This window comes from Pezoporus wallicus, unplaced genomic scaffold (assembly GCF_028554395.1).
Source record: "Pezoporus wallicus isolate ANWC-B61680 ecotype Strahan unplaced genomic scaffold, APGP_CSIRO_Pwel_v1 contig_6651, whole genome shotgun sequence".
NCBI lineage: Eukaryota > Metazoa > Chordata > Aves > Psittaciformes > Psittacidae > Pezoporus > Pezoporus wallicus.
Genome location: NW_026638928.1, coordinates 212,967 through 239,467, shown reverse-complemented (window position 1 = coordinate 239,467; position 26,501 = coordinate 212,967). Strand labels below are relative to the sequence as shown.

Here is a 26,501-nt window from a genome sequence, read left to right as displayed (position 1 = left end):
TTTAGTGTGAGGTGTCCCTGCCCATGGCAGGGGAGTTGGAACTAGATGATCTTAAGGTCCTTTCCAACCCTAACTATTCTATGATTCCATGATAAATATGGTAAGCTCTACCTATTCTCTAGGAAATCCCATTATTCAGGAATAATAAGCTGGCAGCTACAGATACCCCATTTGCAGAAAGTTATTTAAATAATTTCACTGAATAAACTAATACGTTATTTACAAAACAAAACAATTCAGTACCATGAAATGCCAAGCCAATCTGGGAATGGTTGTGAAACCAGGAGGCTTTGGATGTTCATACTATATCTTGTCATTAAATAATTATTAATTTTAATCAAGTGGAAGGTAAACAATGAATATTAATAGGTATTAGCTTGGCTTTTGTCTGCTTGTTCAATTTCCAACTGCCAGCAAAGAAGCTGTACATCCAGATCAGGCTTGAGCTGGAAATACATTTGTACATTAAAGAAAACGTCTTTGTGACAAATATTAACCTAAGTGGGTTTTAAAGAGATCCTAAAAGTCTGATTCTTAGAAAGTTCTTTAAAATATCTTGTCATTCTCTCCAAAGATCTGTTCTCTATTCATCTTCCCTTCTGAAGTTCTATCATTTTGGCAGCCTTGCACGATCCAAGAAGGAACAGAAGAAACATTCTTCAGTCTTCTCCTGTCAACCTTTTTTTCTAGGTTGACACTTCTGAAGCACTTCCGAAGAATAAGGAACAAGCTCCCTTCCAGAAAGAATTCCTGAGGTATCTGACCCACTCAACCTACCTACTATATGGATGGTTTAGAAACACAGTAGTACCTACTAGATAATGCTAAATTCATGAGGAATGGCACAATCCCAGAAAGGACACCCATTTCTGCTCCTTACCAAAGGGACCCCAACGTGAGCTAAAAAGCATTCACGTCTTTCAGCTATCTAGCACCCGATACTTTTGTAGCTCACTGTTCCTACCATTACCTGGCTGATAGCAAGAATGGAGTATTCCCTTTTTGCTATCATGGTTTCTACTAAGGCGCCTCCTAGGTTTTCCTTGGCAATGAAAGGGCTTCCTGTGACACCAGCTTCTTAACTTCCACTACAATTTCCCAGCCACACTGGCAGTATACAATACAGAGTTAAAAGTCCTTCTTACATAGAAAAGACAACCAAAAAAAGAGCAAAGAAAAGCTAGAAAAAAACAAGGTAGAACCAATACATGATGATTAATTATTAAGCTAAGAAGATAATAACATCAGTTGCTTAACTAGCTTTTTACTATAAAATAATTCAAGTTCTTTTGAAAGACTGGATACACCACTGTACAAAAGCATTGCACATTTCAATATCCAGTTCCGGCCAGCTCATTTTCAATAATGAGACAGGTCCTTAAAAAGGACCACAAATCACCAGATGCTGGGAATTAATTTTGAGGAAACATGACTATGTTGTGGCTATACTAATACACTCTTCCCTTGGCTCTGCTGCAGACAGACCCTTGATATGACCTAGCTCAGCTATCCCTTTGCATCTATTCCAAGTTCAATTGGATCAAAAAAAAATCTGTTTAAAAAAAAAAACAACAGTAAAGCAGTATTTCATACACTAAGTCTGACCCTTATGAGCAAGACATGTATTTAAAGATAAAAATCATTTTCCAAATTGTGTCACCCTAAAGTACAGAATGAAAAATTACTGTCAAAACACAATGCCATGAGCTTCAAGCTTTGTTGTTAGCCTGTACTTTACAACTACTAATTCAAAATACCCCTACCAATGTGCTGTTTGAAAAGAAAAGAATCACTACTAAGAGCTGTACATACAATAGATTTCTTGGACTCAACTTTCAAGAGGAATCCTGAAATGGATTTAATCTGCATTCTTTGAATTTATGAGAGTATACAATTAAGAAGAAACAGTCATTAGGAACAAAACCCTTTGCCAACAATTTAAAAAAATAAAAAAGCACTGCAGAACTAAGGTTACACCTTGTTTTAACCCACTCCCCAGCTGTTCACCAAATAAGAGTAATTCCCTTTATTTATTCAAATCACATAAGAAGTCAGAGGCGATTTGGAACAGTTTCACATGAGCACAGACACTTGTTTGGAATACCCTACTTTGCGCCTGTGGTTCACATCGTAAGTATGTGTCTATGGTAAAGCCTGAAGTACTACACAAACTATGGGGTATAACTGTTTTAAAATTATGTTAATAAGGACTTGCTGTTTCCTGCTTTAAGGACATTCACCTCCTTCTTTTTGTTTCAAAACTGCACTTGCTGCAGTCAGTCAACACCCATCCATAAGAGGTGAGTTTCATGATTCTGCTCCTGGTTCAAATCATGTTGGCATGTGTCCTGGGTTCAGCAGTGGCAGTCATGTTTCTCCTTCGTGGTAGCTGGTGCAGTGCTGTGTTTTGACTTCCAGCCTGGGAACAGTGCTGGTGATACCGATGTTGTCAGTTGCTGCTAAGTGGTGTTTACCCTAACCAAGGACTTTGTGAGGCTAATGCTCTACCAGGGAGGAGGGGAAGCCGGGAAGAAGCAGAGACGGGGCGCCTGACCCAGGCTAGACAAAGAGGTATTCCATACCACAGCACGTCATGCCCGCAGTGGGGGGTAACTGGGAGTTACCTGGAAGGACACAGGCTTCTGGGTCAGACTCATTTCTTGGCCGGTGGTATTGTATTCTCCTCCCTTGTTATTTTCTTTTATCATTGTTGTCGTTGGTGGTAGTGGTGGTGATTTGTGTTGTACATTGGCTGCTGGACCCGTGATCGAGGGGTGGACTTAACAATGGACACTAGTGCCCAGGTTATTCATGAGTGTGAAACATGTGCTGCAATTAAACAAGCCAAGCGGTTAAAGCCTCTTTGGTATGGAGGACGACGGTTGAAGTATAAATATGGGGAGGCCTGGCAGACTGACTATATCACACTGCCGACAGCCCGCCAAGGCAACACTATCCTGGGCCTTCAGCATGGCACTGAGTGGGTATATCACATCCCCTACCACGCACCAGCCTCTGGGAAAATCAAACGGTACAATGGGCTCTTAAAAACTACACTAAGAGCAATGGGTGGGGGAACTTTCAAGCATTGGGATGCACACTTACCAAAGGTCACCTGGTTGGGCAACACCAGAGGATCTGCCAACAGGGCTGGCCCAGCCCAGTCAGAACTTTTACATATTGTAGAGGGGGACAAAGTTCCCATGGTGCATATGAAGAATTTGCTGGGGAAGACAGTCTGGGTTATTCCGGCAGCTTCAGGTAAAGACAAACCCACTCGTGGGATTGCTTTTGCTCAGGGACCTGGATATACTTGGTGGGTAATGAGGGAAGATGGGGAAGTCCGATGTATACCTCAAGGGGATTGGATTTTAGGGGAAAACAGCCAATGAACTTAACTGTATGCTGTTGCCTGCTGTGTAATACTTTTATAGCACATCAATTAGATGTCTCCAGGTCACCAGCGACTGGCCCTGACTTCCCTCCAACCATCATCCCAACAGAGAATGAACTTAAATAGAACCAGATGAGCTCCGCAGTAAAGGAACGACCAGCATCAGCAAGCAACGATCCAATACTGCACACAGCCTTTCCTGCCCTGAAAGATTGTTACAAGAAATGGAACCTGACATCATGGGCCGAATGGACTCGGCAGCATTATAGGGATTGGTCCATGCACTAAGAAAATGATCTCTTTCTCTTGGTCTGTAGGTATATGGATGTATATATGTGGGAGAGCAATGGTGTATTGAAAATGTGGGATCTGAGCATGACATGAATGGTATGGAATAAGGGGTGGATAATGTCCTGGGTTCAGCAGCAGCAGTCAAGTTTCTCCTTCGTGGTAGCTGGTGCAGTGCTGTGTTTTGACTTCCAGCCTGGGAACAGTGCTGGTGATACCGATGTTTTCAGTTGCTGCTAAGGGATGTTTACCCTAACCAAGGACTTTGTGAGGCTCACACTCTGCCAGGGAGGAGGGGAAGCCGTGAGGAAGCAGAGACGGGGCGCCTGACCCAGACTAGACAAAGAGGTATTCCATACCACAGCACGTCATGCCCGCAGTGGGGGGTAACTGGGAGTTACCCGGAAGAACACGGGCTTCTGGGTCAGACTCATGTCTTGGCTGGTGGTATTGTATTCTCTTCCCTTGTTATTTTCTCTTATCATTGTTGTCGTTGGTGGTAGCGGTGGTGATCTGTGTTGTACATTGGTTGCTGGACTGTTCTTGTCTCAACCCGTAGGAGTTGCACTCTTTCAATCCTCCTGCCCGTTCCTCTGGGAGTGGGGAATGGGAGAGCCTGGGGGGGGGGGTGGGGGTGGGGGGGTGGGGACAGGCCTCGATTGCTCTCAGCCTGGCACCACTCACTGGGAGTGAGTGAACAAGCTGTCTGGCTAGGGTTTAAACCACAACAGCATGGAAGCGGATGCTAGACTGATAGAAATAGGACACTGGTTTAATACTTTAAAATAATTATTAAATATTATTTTTATGCTTCACATTATTTACTGTGAAATACTTATTATTCTATTTAGTTAGCATTTACTTTGCTCATACAATAGGCATTTCCACCAAAAGTCCAGACAGCAGTAGAGTTAGTGCTGTTAATTAAAAAAAAAAAAGAACCACAAGAAAAAAAACACCAAAAACCATTATTTTGCATAAATCTGTAGGGGCTGGGTGCAGAAAGCTTACAAGAGTATCATGTGCAGTTCTTCATTATGTCCACACTAACTTATGTCAAATGCTGTCATATAAACATGTCCATTTGAAGAGCATCAGTATTATTATTACCAAGAGCTATTTTTTTTGTTGAAAAATAAAAAAATATCAGGATATTGCTAATATCCATACTCAGCCTCAGCAAGAACAGTGCTTCTTCTGCTAGCTTTCTATCAAATAGACACACAAGTGTCCAACTGGAGTCTCAATTACTTAAACCTGATAGAAACATCTAACGGCAGCTAAGATTTAAGTCGATTACCCTATCAATTGAACACGTGAAAGCATATGTAGCCTCCTAAAAGAAATTTGTGTTCCTTAACATTTTCACACTGCCTATCAAACTGCTGTCAAAACAGCATAAACACACCATAATATTCTCATCTTCACCTGCAGCAAACATCAGAAAGTAAAGTAACTCACCTGTACCACGTGTTTCTGAATCTCTACTAAGCAATCCAAAATGCTTTTCTGTCAACACCCTGACACATCCAACAGAACTTTTTCCTACCTTGATACTAACATACTTTAGACACACCAAGTCTGCCCTAGAGGTTTAAAGTGATATATTCTGCTCCTGAATTTTTCTTTACAACTGAAATGCACAGTTTAATCATTAACAGATTTAGCAGAGGTACATGGGAATACTGCCAGTATGTGAGATTTGTACTCTTCTTGTAGTTCAGGCATCTTCCTGTAGATGACGTAATACTTACCGGAGAAAGACTCGGAGGTACAGAAGTCCCACATATTTAATCCAGCACAAACCTACAGCATTACTGTGTGTCTTCCACACACAGTTGCTTCCGTCCTGCTCTCTTTCAGTAGTGAACTGGGTCAGACAGCTTCTCCCAGATCAGCTCCCTAATCTGATTCACCATGCACCAGATAAAAGAAAGTGCCAGCATAACAGATAAGAAAGGAGTAAATGCCCAGGAAGCAAAGGCAAAAATAGACCCATCTCTTTAAACTGCCATAAATCCATATTTCTGCTGTTCATAGCCCCACAGCATCTAGTAATTCTCCCTTCTATCTTTTTAAATTCAGTGTTTTAACCTGAAATATGTACAATATAACTACTGTTGAAAAATAATTTCTGTAACTGAGAACATGTTTAACTGTCAACACAAATGGAAACTGCCTTCAACAGGAATGAAATCATGTTTGTTGCTTTCATCTTCATGCATTTTTTTAAATAAAATTTCTATGTAAAATGCGTTTCACTCTGGACTCTAGAAGCTTTGTAATTTGTGTTTCAAAACTCCCTGCAAGATTGTACAACCCGAGCTATTCATTGACACCTTAAAGAAGCCAACTAAACCCACACCCATGAACTTCTTAAATATTGTTTAAAATGTATGGAAAGACTGTTCCTTATGAGACTGCAGAAGTTTTAAACTTAACATTAAGCAGTTTTGGAATTGTTTATAACCAACAACATTCCTAAACAATCACACGGCTTGTTATGCTGCAGAAAAGTATTATATGACTCATATGATAGTTTTGTGTCTTTGCTTTTTCTCAGACAATAGTCTGTAGTAACACAAAACAAACAAAAATCAGAGCAGCATACTTAAATGTACCCTGCACACTGGATACTTGTGATTAAAACTGTTTTTAAACATTCCTTTTCTGACCAGCACATTATGTCATTATGGTTGTTCAGGGGGTTGTATTTAACTAAGAAAAGCAATAAGAGAAAACTTGACTTTTATACATATGAAATGCTTGCCTTTCCTCTCTTTTGGCTCATCCTCCATTAGCCTCCACCAGTCTCTTCATACAATATTCATTACAAATCAGTGGTCATTACCAAAATTGCTTCTGTGTACAAAACAAAATAGCCCTATCTCTTTAAGCAGTATGGACTTATGGCAGCTTACATTTAGTGATACAGTTTTCATAATACAATCTCCCTGGATAAATTGTCCATTAATGAGCCACAGCATTATGCTTAAACTGCCAAATTAGTTTTATATTAAAATACCTCACTAAGGTTAATGCAAATCTTCACACATGCGTAAGAGAATACATCAGGGTGTCTGTAGACTCAAACTTTAGTAAATCAGTTGACATTATTCATATTTAGGAGTTAACTCTGCAAACACTAAGATATGGTAAAAAGCACTTAAAGCAAGCTCATAATTCCCTGCATAATGCTTAACACCTGTAAAAACAACACAGTGTGTGCACCTGCTGCACCTCTGTAAGGTAATGCACCTTAATAACTACAGGCAGAGAAACCAGATGTTTTGCCACAGGAAAAGTAATTGAGTTCCTAAAAGCCAAAATAGCACAATGATGAAAGTCAAGGCAACGAAACACAAGAAAGCTCTGAAAGAAAGTACCTAAGGACAAAGTCCTGCAATCTCAGTTATTACACAAAATGGACAGCAATCCCCCTCCTTATCTGAAAATGAATGACACTCAAGTGTTTAGTACACAGAATTATTAAAAAATTGAAACCCAAACGCTGTTACAATCACTAGTATGTTACAATCACAAGTCATCACACACACTTGTTTTGGATAAGCCTTCCAGGAAACATCCATAAAGATTATGTAGGAGGTTTTCATAAGATATGCTGGGGTCACAAACCAAGCAGAGAAATAACTAGCTGTCCTGGGTTCAGCAGCAGCAGTCATTTTTTTCCTTCTCAGTAGCTGGCAGTGCTGTGGTTTTCACTTTCAGCATAGGAACACCACTGATAACACCAGCGGTTTTAGTTGTTGCTAAGTAATGCCTACTCTGACCAAGGACTTCCCTGAGTCTCATGCTCTGCCAGGGAGGAGGGGAAGCCATAAGGAAGTGGAGGCAGCACACCTGACCTAAACTAGCCAAAGAGGTATTCCATGCCACAGCATGTCATGCCCATTATATAAACTGGGGGCAGTTACCCAGAAAGGCTAGATCGCTGCTCAGGTCGGGCTGGGTATCAGTCGGCACGTGGTGAGCAGTTGTATTCTCTTCCCTTGTTATTTCCCTTATCATTATTATTGGTGGTAGCAGCAGTGGTTTCGTGTTATACCTTGGTTACTGGACTGTTCTTAACCTGTGGGAGTTACATTCGTTTGATTCTCCCCCCCATCCCTACATGAGTGGGGGGAGGAAGGGGGAGAGTGAGCAAGTGGCTGCATGGTTCTGAGTTACCAGCTGGGCTTAAACCATGACACCACTTCACAAAAAAAGTGGTTATTTTGCTTCTTGAAATAACACTATGAAATTCTTGAAATACACGAAGCAGCAAATACAGGGCATCTTGCGAATGTATGGAGAAGTATGGCAACAACATTCACAGCACACGAAAACATAGAAAGGAATCAAAAAGCAAGAGTTTTGAACACTACTTTGATAGGGAAATCTTAATTTCCTTTTAATATAAGGTTGGGAGGAGTCTACTTCCAGGTATAATTTCCACTGTTTATATTTCATGCTACTAAAGCACATGCAGTGTTTGAAGGCAGACTTACCTCTACCAATGCCACAGTCAGAATATGTTCCATTTTTGAGTCTGGGAAAAGGGCATTCACTTGTGGAGACATTCCAATCAGTACGCAGTTAGTAACAACGGATATTACACTCATCGTTTCAAAAGCCAGCTGAAATAAAACACAAATATATTTATACTTATGACATTATCTCTAATTTACAAGTCTTCAAAGTGCTCTGTCTTCGTTAAATCCTCAGAAGTTCCATTATTTGAATTTTTTTCCTTCATCTTTTGAATTCTACAACCTAATACTTGCTTGGCAAGCAGTCCAGACTTCATCAGATTTAAGAACAGGCAAAGACAAGACCACAAGAAGGTCTGCAATACCACAAAGATCATCTAGCAACCCTGAATTTCTCTCTAGTCTGATTTCTCTATGTGAATGTTATATGTTGGCTGTGAAGAAATTAAACCCTATTCTTCCACAATTCCCTAGTATTGTGAAGACCTTGAGAAGTTATTAAGAGACCATTAAAACACTTCAGATGTAGGCAATGCCAGATCTCCACCTGAATAATTTGGAATAATCTTAAAGGAAAAAAGGGGACAGGAAAGCAGCCTTATCCCTGGTATCTTCATGACACATAACCTCAACACATAGAAGTGTGTTAAGTGTTCTCATCTCACACTCATCTACATAAAACACTTATCTACAGTTGTATTACTGAACATGTATTTCCTCCAGGATGAAGGAAAAAGTGCTAAATTCCTAGCAGGACTGTCAGTCCAAACACTCTCATTTTGGAGGTTTTGTCCGAATGTTAAGTAAAAGGAAAACGTAAGGATCAGTCAGAATGCCTTTTTTAAAAATCAGTTACACAAGCTGAAATTGGTTATAAAACAGATTTAAACACATGAAATTACACACATCTAAGAAGCTCTTGACTGAAGAGCTCCCACAAAATGTTGGAAAATATTACTACAGTGTGACAATTAATTTTGTAGTATCATAGTTACTTATTCCAAGGTCCCCTCTGGAACGAGAAAGCCTGACATTGAATTGCAGCAATTTTCACAGCAAATTAGCAGAAGTAACTTTCTCCTTGACAACAAGCTGGTGACTCAGCTCACCTGATTCAAACAATTCCAGTATTGCCTTAACAAATCTTTCAGCCAATGCTCTAACTTCCCACATGAATCAGGTAACAAAATGTTTAAGTCATTACTTTTAATTCATACGAAACAAATGCACTTCTACTGTTAAAAATCTACACTATAAAAAACCCAACATGACTGTAGAATCAGTGTTATAGTTTTTCAGTCTACTCCCTAGAATGAAATAAACTATTCTTGCAAAACCAAATGCTATTACCACACCTCCAGCTACACCTGGGACTTGTGACCACAGCTTCACTTATCTGATGGTCGCACCACTGGTGAATGCCACTATGCCATCAAGATGCTGGCAACATAAATTCAGACTAAGAAAATGCACCAAATGTTTAAACGCAGATTATAATTTACACATTTAAATAACTTGATAATAAAAATTTTCTCTTGTAAGCTCCCTTCATTAAAACCTATGTATGTGTATAATGACTGCACAGAATACTCAGTCGGCATATTTTTACAGTATGTTTTATTTGATGTTTCCTGATTTGATTTCTTCCATCCCCCATTTGTTTCATTTGGTACCAACATTTAAAAGCCCACCAAATTAAATGATCCACTAGTTTATTATTCCTCTGTCTCCATTACATACCATTACTAAAGTTGTTAACTATAACTAGAATATGGATTGTCCCCTGGAAATTTCCTCCAACCTACTTAGCACTCATTATGACTACTATTACAGAATGCTGCAGTCTCTGGATGTGACTCGACAGTATTCTTTCTTTTTGGAAAAAAACTTTGGGTTTGGAGGAGTTTTACAGGGTTATTTTCAGTCAGAATCAGTTTACTGACACAGCAGGCTCCAAACTAGCTGGCGCTAGCATGATTGCATAAGCAAGCAACGGAGGACAGGAAATCCTTAACCCACTACTACAAGTGTGAAATTGTTTAGATAGATTACAGTGCTCAGGCTGTGCACAAAGATCCAGATCCTGCTGACAGATTCAGGTTATTTTAAAATTAGTCAGCTTGAGTACAAGTAATCACAAGGGCACACAGCCAAGCACGGCTTAGGAATCCACGCACTTACCTACCATTCTTCAATGTTTTTAAACCCTTGCTCAGCTCTGTGCTTCTGAGATTGCATCAAATGTTACCCTTTCTAAAATATGTTGGCCGTAAAGAGTACTAGGCAGTATCTGGCTGCTTTGCTTTGTTGCAGTTGCAACAGGAGTACAATACACATATATACAAACACTAAAGGCTTTGTTTTCTTTTCAAAGGCAACTGGAAGACATCTGGTCAAAAATCCTACAAAAAAAAAAAAACCAACCAACACTTGGACATACAGTTGGATAGATACTATCCTAAGACATTGAAGAGAACAACGTACCTGCTAAACTTTAAAGTGGCAGATAGGTCAAATAGCTTAACATGTTTGCTGAAACCTCTTTCAAAATATATAAATAGAAAGACACAGAAATTACCTGCCAAACACCAATATTTGCTGTTGGTTCTGCAAATGGACGCTTGTAAACATTACACATCTTTAAGGCATCAGAATATATCTCGGTAATGTTGTTTAACACTGCAAAGACAGCTGCCAGTGGATAAACACATGAAAAAAGACTCACATAGCCAAACTGTAAGAACAACTCCAGGTAGTCATCAAAAGTTCCCTGAAAAACAAAGCAAAAATAACTTTTATCCACAAAAAACTGTGAAGAAACACAGAATTAACAATATAGTTATAAATGTGCTGCCTCATCCCAAATCAGTTGCTTGGAATAACTGGTGATAGAAAACAACAACAAACAACCCAACCATCTAGTTGACCTGGAATTCTTCAATTACTTAAAACTTTTTAATATGAGTAGGCCAAAGTTTTAATTTTTGCCTAATGCATTTTTTGCAAGTCATATTTCTTATCCTTATTACATGAAGTAATTGTATAACACATTAATCTCATTCAAGTTCCTGACTAGTTCAGTGGAACAGTTACAGAATGAATTGTGTGGGACTGGAAAATAGCACCATGCATTTAAACTGGCAGGACATTCTCCCAAAAGCACTGTGACAAGAAAAGTCCTTGTATTTCAGACTGTCTATGAAAGACCTAACCAGAAAGGTAGGCTGGTAGATAGGCGACTCTTTTCTGGTATTTCTACTTGCTTATTTCAAATGGGGTAAATCAGAATCAGTGGCACACTAGAAGGCTGAAATGACAGAATGCAGCACTGACATCTGAAAGGAACAGTTAGTGCAACAAAAAGCCCTGTTTTAGCAACTCTGCAATGCATCTATCACCTGATCTTTAAACCAAGAATGTGAGTACATAAATGCTGATTAATTATTCACATGTAGATCATTATATATATTTGCATATCAGTTTTGTATTACTTATAGTGCTCATCAGATTGCAGCAATTATTTGTGAAAGTGAAGAACCATTTTCAAGTAATTTTCAAGCTGCACACTATATAGTTGGGTCTGACAAACCGATCTGCAGGCCAGCCTGTGAAGAGCTACCTAACTTAAAACCACTGAGATTTTTCTACGAAAACATTTTGTACAAACTCTGAATTTTACTAAGGTCATCCTCAGGGACACTTGTCCAGGATTACTCAATGGAGTAGCAGTCCCACATTTGTCCCTGCTATCACTTTCTCAGACAACTGTTGCAAGCAGGGAGCGATCCTTCTGTGTTCCTCCTGCTGGTAACTGCACAGTATTCCCACTGCTTCCTCACACTTTTCTTATTTCGTTGCCCAGTACCTACTGACTTTTAGAGTATGAAAAGAAAAGGAGTATTTTTTTTCCTCCTACTCGATTTATGACACTTTACGCAGAAAAAGGAGTCTGATATGATGTTAAAGCAATTTCCAAGTGTGCCATTGTCAGCCACAGGAGCAGCACATGAACTATATCATCAAGGGAACAAACTCACCAAAGAAATTCAGGAGAAAATGAACTAGAAAAGAGAAGCAGAAAGTTTTAAAATATATATATTGCAAGATGGTTTTACAGCTTAAACTCAGTTAAAGGCTGGAGATTTGAAAAGTGAGAGAGAAAGAGGACAAACAAGAGAATTGAATGTTAGAGTAAGTGAATGAAAGAAAACAGAAGAGCCTGAAACACAGAATTCTGTCAAGACTCCTGCTAAACTCCTCATCTACTAAGCATAGTCAAATGTTTCCCCCTTGTGACAGATTTAATTTTAAGAAATACTCTTGGCTGCTGGCAGCTCACAGCTTGCAGACAAATCAGTGGTTTAATATTGGATATTCATAAACACAGCACAATTAAAATATTTAGATTCAAAATAACACTAAGGCCTTGAGTACACAGTATCTTGAACTGAAACTGGGGCTAGCAGTGGCCAACTCCAAGGCAAAGCTGTAACTCTATAACTGACCTGTCAGGTCCCAGTGGTAAACTACTCAGGGCAGAACAGTTCAAAAGGTGCAGGTATATTTATCCAGCCTTGCACAAGAAGCACTGCACAATGTGACTCAGAGACAACGCACTGGCTTTTCATGTGCCAGCTGAGAATGAGAAGTCAGTTCAGGTCCAAGAGGCAGAACTTACTTTGTCACATATATCCATGCCTCATGCCAACACACAGCTTTTGGAGCTCTGCTGGCCTATTTGCAGGCACAGTGCTGGACTGTGCTGACTTACCAGTTCAGACACTAACACGGGGATTTCTGCTGCGCTCTCCCTTGACAGACAGACACGCTCTCTAAATCTATTTCCCTCCATCTAAAATGTTGGAAATACCAACCTTCCCAGAGGAAGGCAAGTGCTAACATTTGTACATTTTTCCAATTGCAAAGGTAGCATTTCTTTTTCCTCTTCCCACTTCATGGCACTTTATGCAAGAAGAGAGGAATCTGATATAGTATTACCAACACATTTCAAACTGCCTTACACAAAAGGTTCACTGTCCATATAATTCTTACTCTGGGAAAGTATAAATCATACAGTATTAAGACTCTTGTGACTATGGCTGCAGCATCTGATCCAGCAAGCTGTCGGTCAGTCTGTAAGGCCTTAGCATATACACTGATGTCTACTTTGTCAATTCCTTTAGAACTGCATGTAATATATTGCAAAAATCTGTTAAATACGATTAAAATTAAAAGAGGTGGTCAGGAATGGAACTAAGAAGACAGCAAATGCCAAAGCTGTAGTTTAAAGAAGCAAGAGCTTCCAGCAGTAGTACTGGTTTGAAGAATTAGTCTCTTCTGCCCCCTCCATTTCTGGCACCACCCAGACATAAGTGCACTCTCTCAGGCTATATTAATTGACAGTTTAAACTAGTATCGCTGCAAAACCAAACTAAAACAGACACCGTCTCCCCCTTCCCTATGCCAGGCTACTCATCATTGTAGCTTTCAAGCTACCCTTGGAGATTAAGGGCATATTACATAAGCACTTCTTCCAGTGATACAGCGTTAGGTAGTTCCAGATTCAGCTGTTCATTCCTATCCTTCAATCTAGTGTAACTGGGATCATGCACTGTTCCATTTTCTTGATCCAGCACATCACAGGCCTGTATAAACAACACTATCAGCAGAACTGATGAAGCTGGAAATAAGCTGCCAGGCCAAAGAGCCAGAAATAATTCAGGTTGCACAGGTTCATATCTTTGTCAACTACAACCCAGAAAAGTCTGAACTCTTTTACAGTAATAAAACATACACAATAGGTGCCCATTTCTTTCTCCAAGTTGACTTGTTCAACTAATGACAGGTCTTTATCAATTTTCGGAGAACACAGGTGTTTCTTCATCCTCTTGTTATACCTCTTTTGGAGCCAGTAAGGAAGCAAGGACTCTGCCAACTGATTGAGGATCTGCGAAGTTATCAGCAAAGTGGCCAAGCTCTTAAGATACAAAAAAAAAAAAGAAAATGTAATTAAAATTAATAGAACTGTGACAAACCTATGATCGCTTCCAATTTTGTGCATTCTAGTAACACTAAGTTAGTATACTATGACAAAAGAGGGCCAGCCTAACAGAACTAGCAACAGCATATGAAAAGTATAGGTGTTCTAGTCCCCATTAGAATCACAGAATAGTTAGGGTTGGAAAGGACCTTCAGATCATCTAGTTCTAACCCCCCTGCCATGGGAAGGGACACCTCACACTAGACCATGTTGCTCAAGGCTCTGTCCAACCTGGCCTTGAACACTGCCAAGGATGGAGCATTTACCACTTCTTTGCACAACCTGTTCCAGTGCCTCACCACCCTGACAGAAAAGAACTTCTTCCATTCATTGTTCTGTGCTGAAAATAACAAAATAGAGTTAAATGTCTAAGTACTTTGTGGATTCTGGACATGTCTTGGAGACAGTACAGAACACATTGAAGTATATTAAATGTCACAAATTTCATGTCTGGTATAGGTATGTCAATTGTTTTGCTAAAGCTCTCTTCAGAGAAGAGAGATCTTGAGTTAAAGTTCTGCTGTTTTGTTAATTACATTTAAAGAAAAAGAAAGCTGATGTAAAATACCAACTACAAATTATTATTGCATTTACTTATTCTCAGCTCCTCATAGTAGTTATAAATTTGATCCTCAAGAGTATCTCATTAAGAGCACTACAGAGAAAACCATTTTCTAACAAAAAGGGAAAGAAGGAGGAAATGAAACTTTCCCAGCCTCATCTGTGTGAGGGAATAATGAATTTATTAGAAAACAGTTCCTCATTTAAACAAAGGGAAAAACTGCTCCATTCCAATTACAATTCTGCAACTGTGCCAGAGGAACTGAAATATGAAAGTTGGCTTTCTAAGAAAATACATAGGAAACATATTCATTGTCAAGTTAATAATTTAGAAAAGCAATTAAAAACTGAAGTCGTGTTCCAGTCAATCCTTTACTTTTCTAAATTTGTCAACATTCTGAAGATGTTCTTGAAACTCACCTGCCTCAAAAGGTGCATATCAAACAGCACAAAGGCAATGTAGAAGAGAGATGCAAAACAATTTAAGAAGTTGAACTGCAAACAAAAATCTGTTATTAGTACTTAAGCAAAAGTTCAAATGCAGAATATCATCTAACTTAACCTGACTAACAGCTTCCATGCACATGCTCAGTAAAATTTTCAATTATGGTCTTATTCAGGTTTTCATTTGACAAGCTTAATACTTTTCTAAAGCATGATGTACAAAGACAACTAAAATTCAATTATGAAATGTGGACATTAAAAAAACATGTTACCTTCTACTTAAGTTTCATCTTTTGGCAGTTTCCCCATAGGTAATACAATAAAAGGGATACTCTAATCTTAATTTAGGATAATGATTTTTTTTTCAGACAAGTATTTTATTAAAGTATGTGCTGGATGACAGATCTCTCAACACGTACAACTGTTCCTCAATATATATTAACTAAGCTTTATATTTAATTGCTTCAAGAGGGTTTATGACCAAGAGAAATATTCCCTACTTCTAAAATGAGATATAATCACAGTATTGTACATCTGAAAAATCATAATCAAGCTCTGAAGTTTATATATACTTGTGCTGCATACTTACCACTAAAACTTTCAGAATTAAATGATTTTGATATGAAGATTCCAGCCTGTGATTTTCTAAAATACCAACAAGATTATTGATTAGTAAACAGCAGAAGCACTTGCCATATCATAGAATCACAGAATAGTTAGGGTTGGAAAGGACCTTAAGCTCATCTAGTTCCAACCCCCCTTGTCATAGGCAGGGACACCTCACACTAAACCATCTCACCCAAGCCTTCGTCCAACCTGGCCTGGAACACTGCCAGACATCGTTATACAAAGAGTAAACAGACACCTTCCTCTATCTCAAAATCACTTAACTAAGAGGTTTTGGGGGCAGAAAGAATTTATACTATACCAGTGTCTCTCTTGACCTGTCAAGCTAATCTGATGCACAATATTAACATTCATATTTTTGGATATGACTCCAGTTCTTTTTCTACTGCAAAGGTTTCTCTTTTTATATCTTTCTTCCTCAGAAGAGCTGTTTTATAACAGAAAAAACACCCATCATTCTAAATACTTACTAAAATGTGCCTAGTTATTGATTGTTCTCTGGTTGAATAAACGCAAAACTAAATTGGAATACATTATGAAAATTAATATCAGATTTGATTCAAACCCAGTAAATGCTCACAGAAATATTCCCATCCATGTCCAAGGGATTTAGATCAGACCCTAAGCTCTAAAGCAAGACTAGAGTACATGAAGTTCAACAGATGCATTACTCATTCTAAACCCAAGATTTTTCAATTCATTTCAAATAAACTACTGGCAGCTAATGTTTGAGCAAGGCTGATTACTAGGGGGGAGGAAAGGGAAATAATGGGAGATTTCCCGTTTCTCTTTGCTATTTTGTCAGACTGTACCTTTAAAGCTTTGGCTGAGCAGTAACTGAGAAGGCAGCACACAAGCAAGAGCTGTGTCAACAAGGCAATAAGGAGACACCTTCCCCTCCTGACCTTGCTCAGGACACAACAGCAAAGTTCTACTCTGACAAGGGGCATGAAGGTGGACCCAACACATGGAAGATGCACTCAAGTGACTAAATGCAGTTTTTGCTTTTAGCTTTCACTAAATGACCAGGTCTCATGATAAACAGGCATGCTTAAAATTACCCCACATAGTTTCCTATGCTTTGTCAGTCTATCTGTTTAAGTCAGATATTAGCTGCCAGGTAGAAGGGGAGGTAGGACAGCCAGATGAGCTCTTCATCCTATTCATAGCATGGAAGCATAAACACATTGGATAGCACAAGTTGGCAGTGATAGTGAGTTACATAAATACTGTTGCTACTTAATATGAAACATCAGCTTAAACCAAAAAAAATCTAGGTTAAAAAAATCCTTGGGTTACCTCTTAAAAACATTTTAGTCTACCTGGTCAACACAACTGGGCATTTTGCATAAAGGCTTTTTCTTGCAGTATAGTGGGGAAAAAAACAAAAAACAAAACAAAACAAAAAACCACCCCTCCCCCCCCCCAAAAAAAAAAAATCAATTGAAACCTAAATATGAATTTAAAAGTTATTATTTAAATATAAACCTTGAACAGTCATAGATCAAGAGACTGCCTGCTTTTGCTATTGCTGCTGTCAAGTACAGTTTGCTGAGCCAATAATTTCTGTGTGCCAAACCAATGCACACTTTAACACCTCTTTTTATTCTGACTTCTGCATGAATCTCCCTTTTGCTTAATCTTTCTTAGGTTAATTTTCTGGGTGCCCAGCTTTAGTAACCTGGATTCTGTGCTGTAAACGTATGACATACTGAGCTACACAAACCAGTTAACTCCCCATTAGCCTCACCTATTACCTTTGTCTGAAAGTGACTGCACTTGTCTATAGAAGTGCTAAAATTCAAAATAAAGACTAACATCTCACTATCCTTATGTTAGGTTATAAAACATAACACCCAATCTGTTAAGTCACACCCACAAGGGAAAAAAAGCAATCTATTATAACACCCCATCTCTTCTGAGAGCGCCCAGAGGAAAATATTTTAATAGGGATGTGAAATCTTAGTCTTTGTTTTACATATATATAATACACAAACACTCTCATATGACATTTAGCTGGTGTTTTTAGATTTTGTTCCACTATCTCAGTGCCTCCATTCTCTGGACAGATAAATCAGTAGACTAAGATGTACTCAGCAAACCCAGGCTACAGGTGCAACTGCCAGGGCAGTCCCTCTGGTCACCCACCTCTGAGATCATCTCAGCAAAACTGATACTTAATTTTGCTACTGATACAGCCAAATAAAGAGCTAAATGGAAATGGGATTTCTGCAGCAAAGGCAGAGAGAGGCCAAGGAGGAAGGCAGGATCACTTCTGATGGCATGCTAGACTTAAATCAAATTAAACCAAACATGAAACTACAGTTTCAGAACACTCAAAGTTAAAATAGCCATCTCTTCTACCCCACAGTAAAAACCTACTTCAGGAAATTTCATTAGCATCCCATTGAACAAGAACTCAAAGTAATGTATTCTACAAAGAAACAAATTCTAAACATCTGTGACTCCAGCTTTAGGGAAGAAGAGTAAACAACTTTCTTACCCCATGATGTTAAGAATTCAGCAGCATACCGATAGATACGGTTCATAATTTCAATCACAACAGCATATATGATACTGGGCACAAACAGCATCAAGCTGCTGAAGTTAGAGTCATTCTCCTCATGGTAATCCAGAGCCCACTCTTCCAAATCAAAGTAAATCATCATCACATACAGTGAGAAGTAGAGGCAAAGGCACACAAATGGTAAGGACACCAGATAAATCCGTAGCTGTCTCTTAATACTTGAGTACACTGGTTCCTCCCTCCCAGTGATGGGATTAATACCCAGGACGCCATGGAAGCCTGGTCTTGGTTCTTCAAACTGGCGTTTCATCAGCAGCGTCCCCCAGCGGTATGTCATGGTGGCACAAATCCGCTTCCAAACTTCCAGTATCACAGTGGACCAGAGCAGGTTGAATGTGGCAAACATCACGTATTTGTCATAGTCTTCCCAAGCAAATACATAATAAGGAATCCCAATAACAGCCATTGGAATCAAAGCAAATGTGAAATACTCTAAGAAGGCAAAGTAGAGTGCAATGGTTTCACCAAAGTAGCAGCGTATCTCATCTGCGGAGAAAAACAAATCAATCACGACTACACTTAACATAGATGTCAGTATAATATCAAACTTGACTTTACATGAACCCCTTGGCCCTTTTTTTTTCTAAATAATGGTGTATATTATATACCTTTTTATTCTGCCTTCTCCCATGTTCCAAAACCTCAGAAGGTTATCTGAATGATTATTTTTTTATGTTACATATAAACGCATACAGAAACATATGTACATATAATCACATGGCAAGGAATTCAGGTATCTCAGTACTTACCATATCAATATCTAATATATGGGGCAGAGAGAGAAACCAAAAGCATTCTTGTGAACAGCACCTACCACTGAATGGCTAGGATGGCACAGAAGACAATAGGTATCATGAAAAACCGAAACCAAACTTTAACAGCAAGTGACATCTAACTTCTGAGGCTTGTCACTGGCATATATACACTTGGGAAACAAATTTGTTCCAGCCCACTTGTGGCCAAAAAGGACTAGTTGTGCTTTGCCAGCCCTCAAGGAACTAAAGGAATAGCTGGAAAGGTATACTGAAATCTTAAACATGTCAGATAGCAGAGCCAGGCTGAGACATTCCCTTCAGCAGACAACTGATACATGAAATACACACTGGTTGTACTCACCAAGACTGTCTGCCTAGTTGTTATAAAGACTTGAAAAGTGGATGCTAATGGATACGTTTCACAACAGATGTATTACCTCCAAGGAAGCCATGATGTTAACTATCTTACTACTAATAAAAAAAAATGTAGGAGTATTATCCAACACAACCTAGACATGGCATCCCACAATAAGATCTAGAAATTCCTAGCAAACCAAGTTTAGAACACTGAAATCTGCTTTATCTTTGCCCACCTGGAAGACCAGTTTACTTGTATGCCACTGCTATGTATTCACCAGCTTAACAGAATTATTCACCAGTCACGACATCATGACCTCTGAACTGACACTGTAAATGTCATCTCTGTAATAGACTAGCACATCAAAACCTTATGTGCAATACCAGAATATTCTTACAGCTTATGGCTCACAAAACACTAGAGCAGATGTTCACAGTTGCCAATCAGTCACTGAAAGCAAGAAGGAAAGGCAAACAGAATCAGCACTGCAACATCCCTCTTAATACAAAATTTACTAACAAGTTCAAGTGTAAGTCATTAGTACCATTTCACACTCCAAACACACAGACAGAAAGACAGCCCTAAATTAGTACACACATAACAGGGTTCCTGGTATTTACTTTGAAATTTTGTGTGTATTCAGTGTCAGTCAAAAAATATATATCTCTTGCATAAACAAAAGACATGCACACAGTAAGACCCCTAACTCTGCAGGCAGGCATTATCAAGTCAGATCTTTAAATTCCTGTAGCTCAAAAAACCTATCAAGCAACTGCAAGGTGCAGAGATTAATAATTAGGCAAACTCTCATATGATTATTTTCTTATTTTTAAGTAAGGTTTACAGGTTTAGAATCCAGAACTTAACTTTCCACATCACCAGGCTAGAAAATCATTTTCATTTTAAGCTTATTCAATGTGGAAAATATACTCAGTGATGCTGGCTTGCAACAACAGAGTCTTCATACAGATAATGAATTTAAAACAAACAGTTGTAAACACACTTTTGACGTGCCTACAACTCAAAATAGTTTTGGGAATTCCAGACACTGAGGAGCTTTCCTGTCAAGAGAAAACAGTCTTGACTTTGCCTATTACTGCTTTACAGATAAGGAGCACTTGTAATGTACAGACTTGTTATATGGAAGCTTACAGACACTGAACCTGCAGACTGAACTACCAATTTCACAAGCCTTGAACCATTTCGAGAGGTTACATAGGGAATGTTAGAATAAGAAAAAACTTCCCCATCTGGTAAAAGAACAATGGTCCACGCTTCAAGATGATCACAGTGCAAAAGCTAAGTGTTGACATGGGAGTCACAGACAACGCAGAGATGATCAATGTGATCAAGCAATTGCCATTTATTACAAAGCCTTAACTCCTTATATACTATTTCTTACATGTACTTACAGTGATTTGGCATATTATGATTGGATACATGTCTTGAAGACCCTTAGTGACTAACATGTAATTGGTTAAGCATAGGTGTCAGAACTTGACCTCAAAAGCTTGCCAACAGTCCACAGTTCTCATTAACTCAGTGAATTCCAGCTTCTTCTTATCTTGCTTGCTTAAGCTTCCTCGGGCGTCTCATGGCCTTGCTGTATCTTTCAGGATTATTCAGAGTTTATGTACCAATTATCCATTCTCCTGTGAGAACACTGCTTCCACAGCTAAGCCTTTGAACTTTCCCCCAGCTCCAACTTGGAAACGGACCAAAAGCCTATGTACAGAACTCCTACAGCCATAAGAAAGAAAATAAAGTGCACATCCAGTGCTTCACTCCAGAACAGTTGCGCTGCAAGTTGTTACAACAAAAAATTATCCTATGGCCATCTTAGAATGATGCAGAATTTGATGTATAAACCTCAACTGCACATGTCAACAAATCTGGAAACATGGATCCTTCCTTAACCAGAGCCTAAGCCACTCTGTCAATTCCAAGACCAGTAAAAGCAAAGATAAGTAAAACAAGGACTTTGGTTCACAGCAAATCAACTTGGGCAGAAAGGTAGTGTTAGGAGAGGTGAACTGCAGTGGGTAATTGGGGATGTGAAAAAGTAAACAGTCACTGAAAAAAAACGGACTTCTTGGTATAATACTTACCTTCCACACAGGAGTTTCACTTTTAGGAAAGACCCTTGGTCTTCTCACACAAACTGAAGAGAAAACTGCTTCAAAAGAAACCCTCCACTTTATCTGTAGTGGAGTAAGTATTCACATACCTAAAGGTTGATAACCAACTTTCACTCGACCATACCAGCTGTGACAGAGCTTTTTCAACTCCTCTCTATCCTGCAGTGGGAAAATCTGAACTAGAATACCACTGGTCAATAATCTTCTCACTAGAAGGAAAAATAAAAAAAATGGTACCTAGTACTCCTTCAAAGACAGTGAAGTTGAGATAAGCAGACAGGTTACATGATGTACTTAGCAAGCCTACAGTTCCTTTGAAATAAATCTAGCAGTTAAATCCTAAAACCAAACAAATTATCTGCATGTTAGTTGAAAATTATTCACTATAGAGAGCAGTTGGACCTCTTCTGCAGCTGCAGTCCACTGGAAGAGAAAGAGTAATCTTTTTGTATCAATTAACAATTCCATAGGTTTGTACTATAATCAGTTGCAGCTTGAAAAGCAAAAAGTGCTATAGGTCAGAACTGAAATGCCATGCGTAGCGTTGTGGGAAAAGGCCTGGCTCTTGCATGTGAACAAAGAAAGACATAACAAAACACTAAATTGAAGAACCATTTTTATATTATGGAAAACATACTAAAAACACTTTTGAATTACCAACGTGAAATATCAGTTTAGACTAATTCATAAATTACAACACATCTCCATTGCAAACAAACCAAATAGTCCACAATTTGTATTTAACTTTGTTACGGAAAGCAATACTACCTGTATGGATAAACAACTAACAAACTGGAAGTTACAACCATATAAATATTAAAAAGAAAATAAATGCAAAACAAGGAGAGGGTAGGCACTGGAAGCTGTATAATAGTTATTTACCGCTTCCACTCAGCATTTACTTGACATAACTAGAAAAATACCATAGCTATATAAACAATTATCAGTGTAAACTCATCTGACATTTACATTCATTCACATTTCTTGAGCTACTGATATGCACATCTCTTTCTCTGATGATCAATACTAGTGAATAAAGAAACTATTATTAAAAGGATGTACAAGTATAAAGAGAAATTCTCCTAAGAAACTGCAGCATCTCTGCCAATGAATTAGTTCCAGCTGCTATAAATACAGCACTAGCTCTCATTGCTTCTTTCTCCTATGAAAAGGAAGCTCTTGAAGCAAAGGGGAGGATAAATGAATTCTAACGACTGAAAAACACCTTCCTTCATATTGTGAAATTTATAGCTCTGAAACACTGTTATTCATTCCAGCCATTTTATACAAAACCAATCCAAGCAGATCATTATGTAATTTTTTTTAAAACCAAATATTTTTGGTACTAATTATAAAAATAATGGATGACATCAATATATATGACAATTATCCAACTGAAAAGAGCATAAGGCCAGAGTCTCATCCTCACAAAAAACTGAGGATGGAAAACTCTCTGGGAGTCATCTGGTCCAACTTGCTACTCAAAGTAGCTCCAGCTTGTATCAGGCTGCTAAGGGCCTTGTCTAGAGAAGATCTGAAAGTCTCATAGGGCAGTTACCACAATCTCTGTTTCAATGTTTGATTACCCTCATTGCAAAAAACATGTTCTCAATATTTATTCACAATTTCTCTGGTTGCACTGTGCATCCGTTACCTCTTGCTCTGTTGCTGTGGAGTGATGAGAAAACAAAGTTGATCAAATAGTGGGATTTCAGTGTCTGAAGGATTTCTCTTCACTGCAGGACATTTACATTTTTCCATCAGGATGAACGCTATCCTACATCAACACAGTGAATTACACGGGACAAAATATTTGGCTTACCAATTGACTTTCCTGGATACAGCTTTGCCTGAGGATATCCAGGGATCATTTTTTCATCTTTAGCTCTCAAATTTTCGAGTTCATGTTTGATGATATACTGACATTCTGCCATTGTAAGAAATTCATGATTGTCATCTAAATCAAAAAAGAAGGTAGTATGAAACTGCAGCAGTGAAAGACAACCCCGGCAGCAATTAACAATCAAAACCAACCAGAATCAGGAAAAAAAAAACAACAAAGTGACAATTACTGCCAATCAACATCCATTAACAAAAACTCCACTGTTTAAAATACACATCTTGGGAAGATGTTTTCTCTAACTGGCACATGTTGGCCACTACAGTTTTGAACTAAGAGAATGAATCACTCAAGAAACAAGAACACCCCTGAAGTGCTAATTGCTGGCGGCTGGGATAGTATACCAGCAAATACTGAATACTCTTGCCCTACTGAAAGGCTATTACTTAGGCATCCACTATTTGCCAATCCCAGAACCTCCTTTCTGCCCAGAACACCTTTCTGCCATTCAGTTACTGAAGTATTTTCATCTCAAAACACAGTGAGATGTCAGGACAAATCTCCAATAACCATTTCACACCAAATATCACAGTATCTTGCTCTTTATTGCCCATACAACCCAATTATATGCTATTTGAGACAATGAGTTCTTATAAAAATAAATAAGATAAAACAAAGTAAGAAACATCTCAAAAAAATCTGAATTTTTAAGAGCTACAGCAACAGAACTACTGTCAACCCCATCAATTTACCATCAAGGAAACTGTAATTTCCTTGAGATAATGACCAACTGATTATTTTTTCCCCTCAGGAATAAGAAAGTATAAGGATGGCCCTGAATATACTAACTAAGAAGCTAAACCAGCAACAAATCTCTTAAGATTAAAAATAAAGTATCAGGTAAATTGGGGAACTAGAAATCCTAGTAAGAAACACAGGCTGCAGGGTTTCTTTTCCAGATGACACATTTTTTACCTCATGTAAGCATGGTCAATTACTTTATCCTCTGATCAGATCTGGATAAAACTAAAATTATATTAATTTTTGGTCTTTTTTTTAAAAACTATCTTTCAGGTACAGTAGTTTGAGCTCCTGCTCCTACTACAGAATCTGTTAGCAATGGCAGTCAGATTAGCATTAAGGATATAAACACATGAAAGAAATAAAAATGACCTTTGCAACTGACAATTCTTCTCCAGGCTTTCCAATTTCAGAAAAGTACGGGTGGAAGAGAAGAGACACTGCAAACAGTTACTGTGCACAGCAGCAGCGGGAGATAAACTGACACCAAACAAACAACAAAACAGTAATAAAGCTGAGTTTCAGACAGACCCAAGCAGCCTTGTATTGAAAACATGGTGAAAGTCATCACCCAAACAGGTACAGGAAAAGTATTTGCAATATTAAGGTTGAATTCAAATATTTACCTGGACAGGAAAATAAGTTTTGCCACCGTAGGGGGTTTAAATATCTTACAGGTAGCACATTTAACAGAGAATGTTACTGTGTTGGCATCCCCTCAAAATTAAAAAGGAAAAGGAATGATTTCACTAATCAGAAGATTAAGATAAGCCTCAAAACTGACTCAGAAACTAAACTGCTACTTTCCTTTAATTCATAATGTTGATCATTAATCCTGCACTCACATTTCTCAACCTTTTTTTTTTTTTCTTCATTTCAGCACTTTCATAAAAGTAAGAGAATATTTGGAGCACGCAAAAACATAAAGTAAAACTCAAGCAAAAAGTGAAAGCCATGTGAAAGAAAAAACAATTTTAATTTCATTATATGATCTGAATTCCCATAGGTAAAAATAAGTATTTTTTCATGGCTTGTTCTTCCCATTTTTGCTCACTGTTACCATCCCAAGGAATAAAAAGACCATAAAAGATTTATCAGTGTATTTGCTCATCTTTAGCCATAGCCTTCCAATGCGAAAGACCCTAAAATTCCTTACCTGCAAAATCTTTGAAAGTTTTTCTGCTACTATATGTAAAAGTTCTCATTGAGTTATCATTACATTCCTTCACCAAACCCACAGTTTCAGCTCCCAGCAACAGCCTTAAGTAGGAAGCTCCAACTAGATAAATATTTTCACCTTCTTTTTCTGTGAGTAATGGTTTAACCAGCAGTTGTGCACCTTTAAAGAAAGGCAAAATAAGGAAGAAAAAATACATTAAAATTAAGTCTCAAACCCCTTATAATTTAGCATCCATCATACTGGACCTAGTTATCAGGAGTGCTGAAGCTGCATAAGGACACAACAAATTAAGTCTTCAACAGCACCTGAAATGTGCTGTTCAGAATCTTGCAGGGTCACCCCCTTATTTAGCTTGAATCTTTTCCCCTAGTGGTCACATCATGTAAGCAACTGATGCTTCTACAAATGGCCCCACTCTTTTTAAGGAGACTAGACTTTTGAAATAGAAACATTCCTGACTTATCTAACAGAGGCCTAAAAGCAAGTTTTTAGCCACAAATCCAACAGTCACAGAAATATTACTGACAGTACGATACAAGCTACAACAGCCATAAATAATGTCTTTCTAAAAAATGTAAAAAAAAAAAATACACAACAGTCAGTCTATGGAATTACAAATTAATTAGCCTAACTTCAATTCCTGGAACTGAATAATACAATAAACTGAGTAATGAAGTATTGCCTTTGTATGAGCCCACAACCTACCAAAACAAAAATTAAAATCCAACATGAATTTATCAAGATTAACTTGCTTACTGCTACCTCAACTTCATTCTACAAAACAGAACTAGATCTTATGGACAGGATAGTAGATGTGATGTGCCTTCATTTTCGCAAGGCTTAGAATGTTCCCATAAGAAACAAAGATGCTCTAGACAACTACTATAAAAACTGATATCAAAACTATGTTGAAAGACAGGTTATCACTGTTTCACCACAAAAAAAAACCCTGAAGGATTCTAGAGTTTAACAGACATGTGACCTTAAACTGATATTTT

General features: G+C 38.3%; 1 protein-coding gene across 3 annotated transcripts in view; it reads right to left on the bottom strand.

Moving 5' to 3' along the window:
* ANO10 (anoctamin 10) overlaps positions 1–26,501 on the bottom strand; it is a 119,846-nt gene that overhangs the window by 90,395 nt on the left and 2,950 nt on the right. For all 3 annotated transcript variants that reach the window (XM_057413293.1, XM_057413294.1, XM_057413291.1), the window contains exons 3-11: positions 25,480–25,662; positions 23,505–23,639; positions 21,772–21,891; positions 18,348–18,917; positions 15,807–15,862; positions 15,194–15,268; positions 13,967–14,149; positions 10,751–10,942; positions 8,191–8,319 (exon numbers count right to left, since the gene is read on the bottom strand). In XM_057413293.1, the coding sequence (XP_057269276.1) occupies positions 8,191–8,319; positions 10,751–10,942; positions 13,967–14,149; positions 15,194–15,268; positions 15,807–15,862; positions 18,348–18,917; positions 21,772–21,891; positions 23,505–23,639; positions 25,480–25,662 (1,643 nt within the window). The remainder of the gene's footprint in view (positions 1–8,190; positions 8,320–10,750; positions 10,943–13,966; positions 14,150–15,193; positions 15,269–15,806; positions 15,863–18,347; positions 18,918–21,771; positions 21,892–23,504; positions 23,640–25,479; positions 25,663–26,501) is intronic.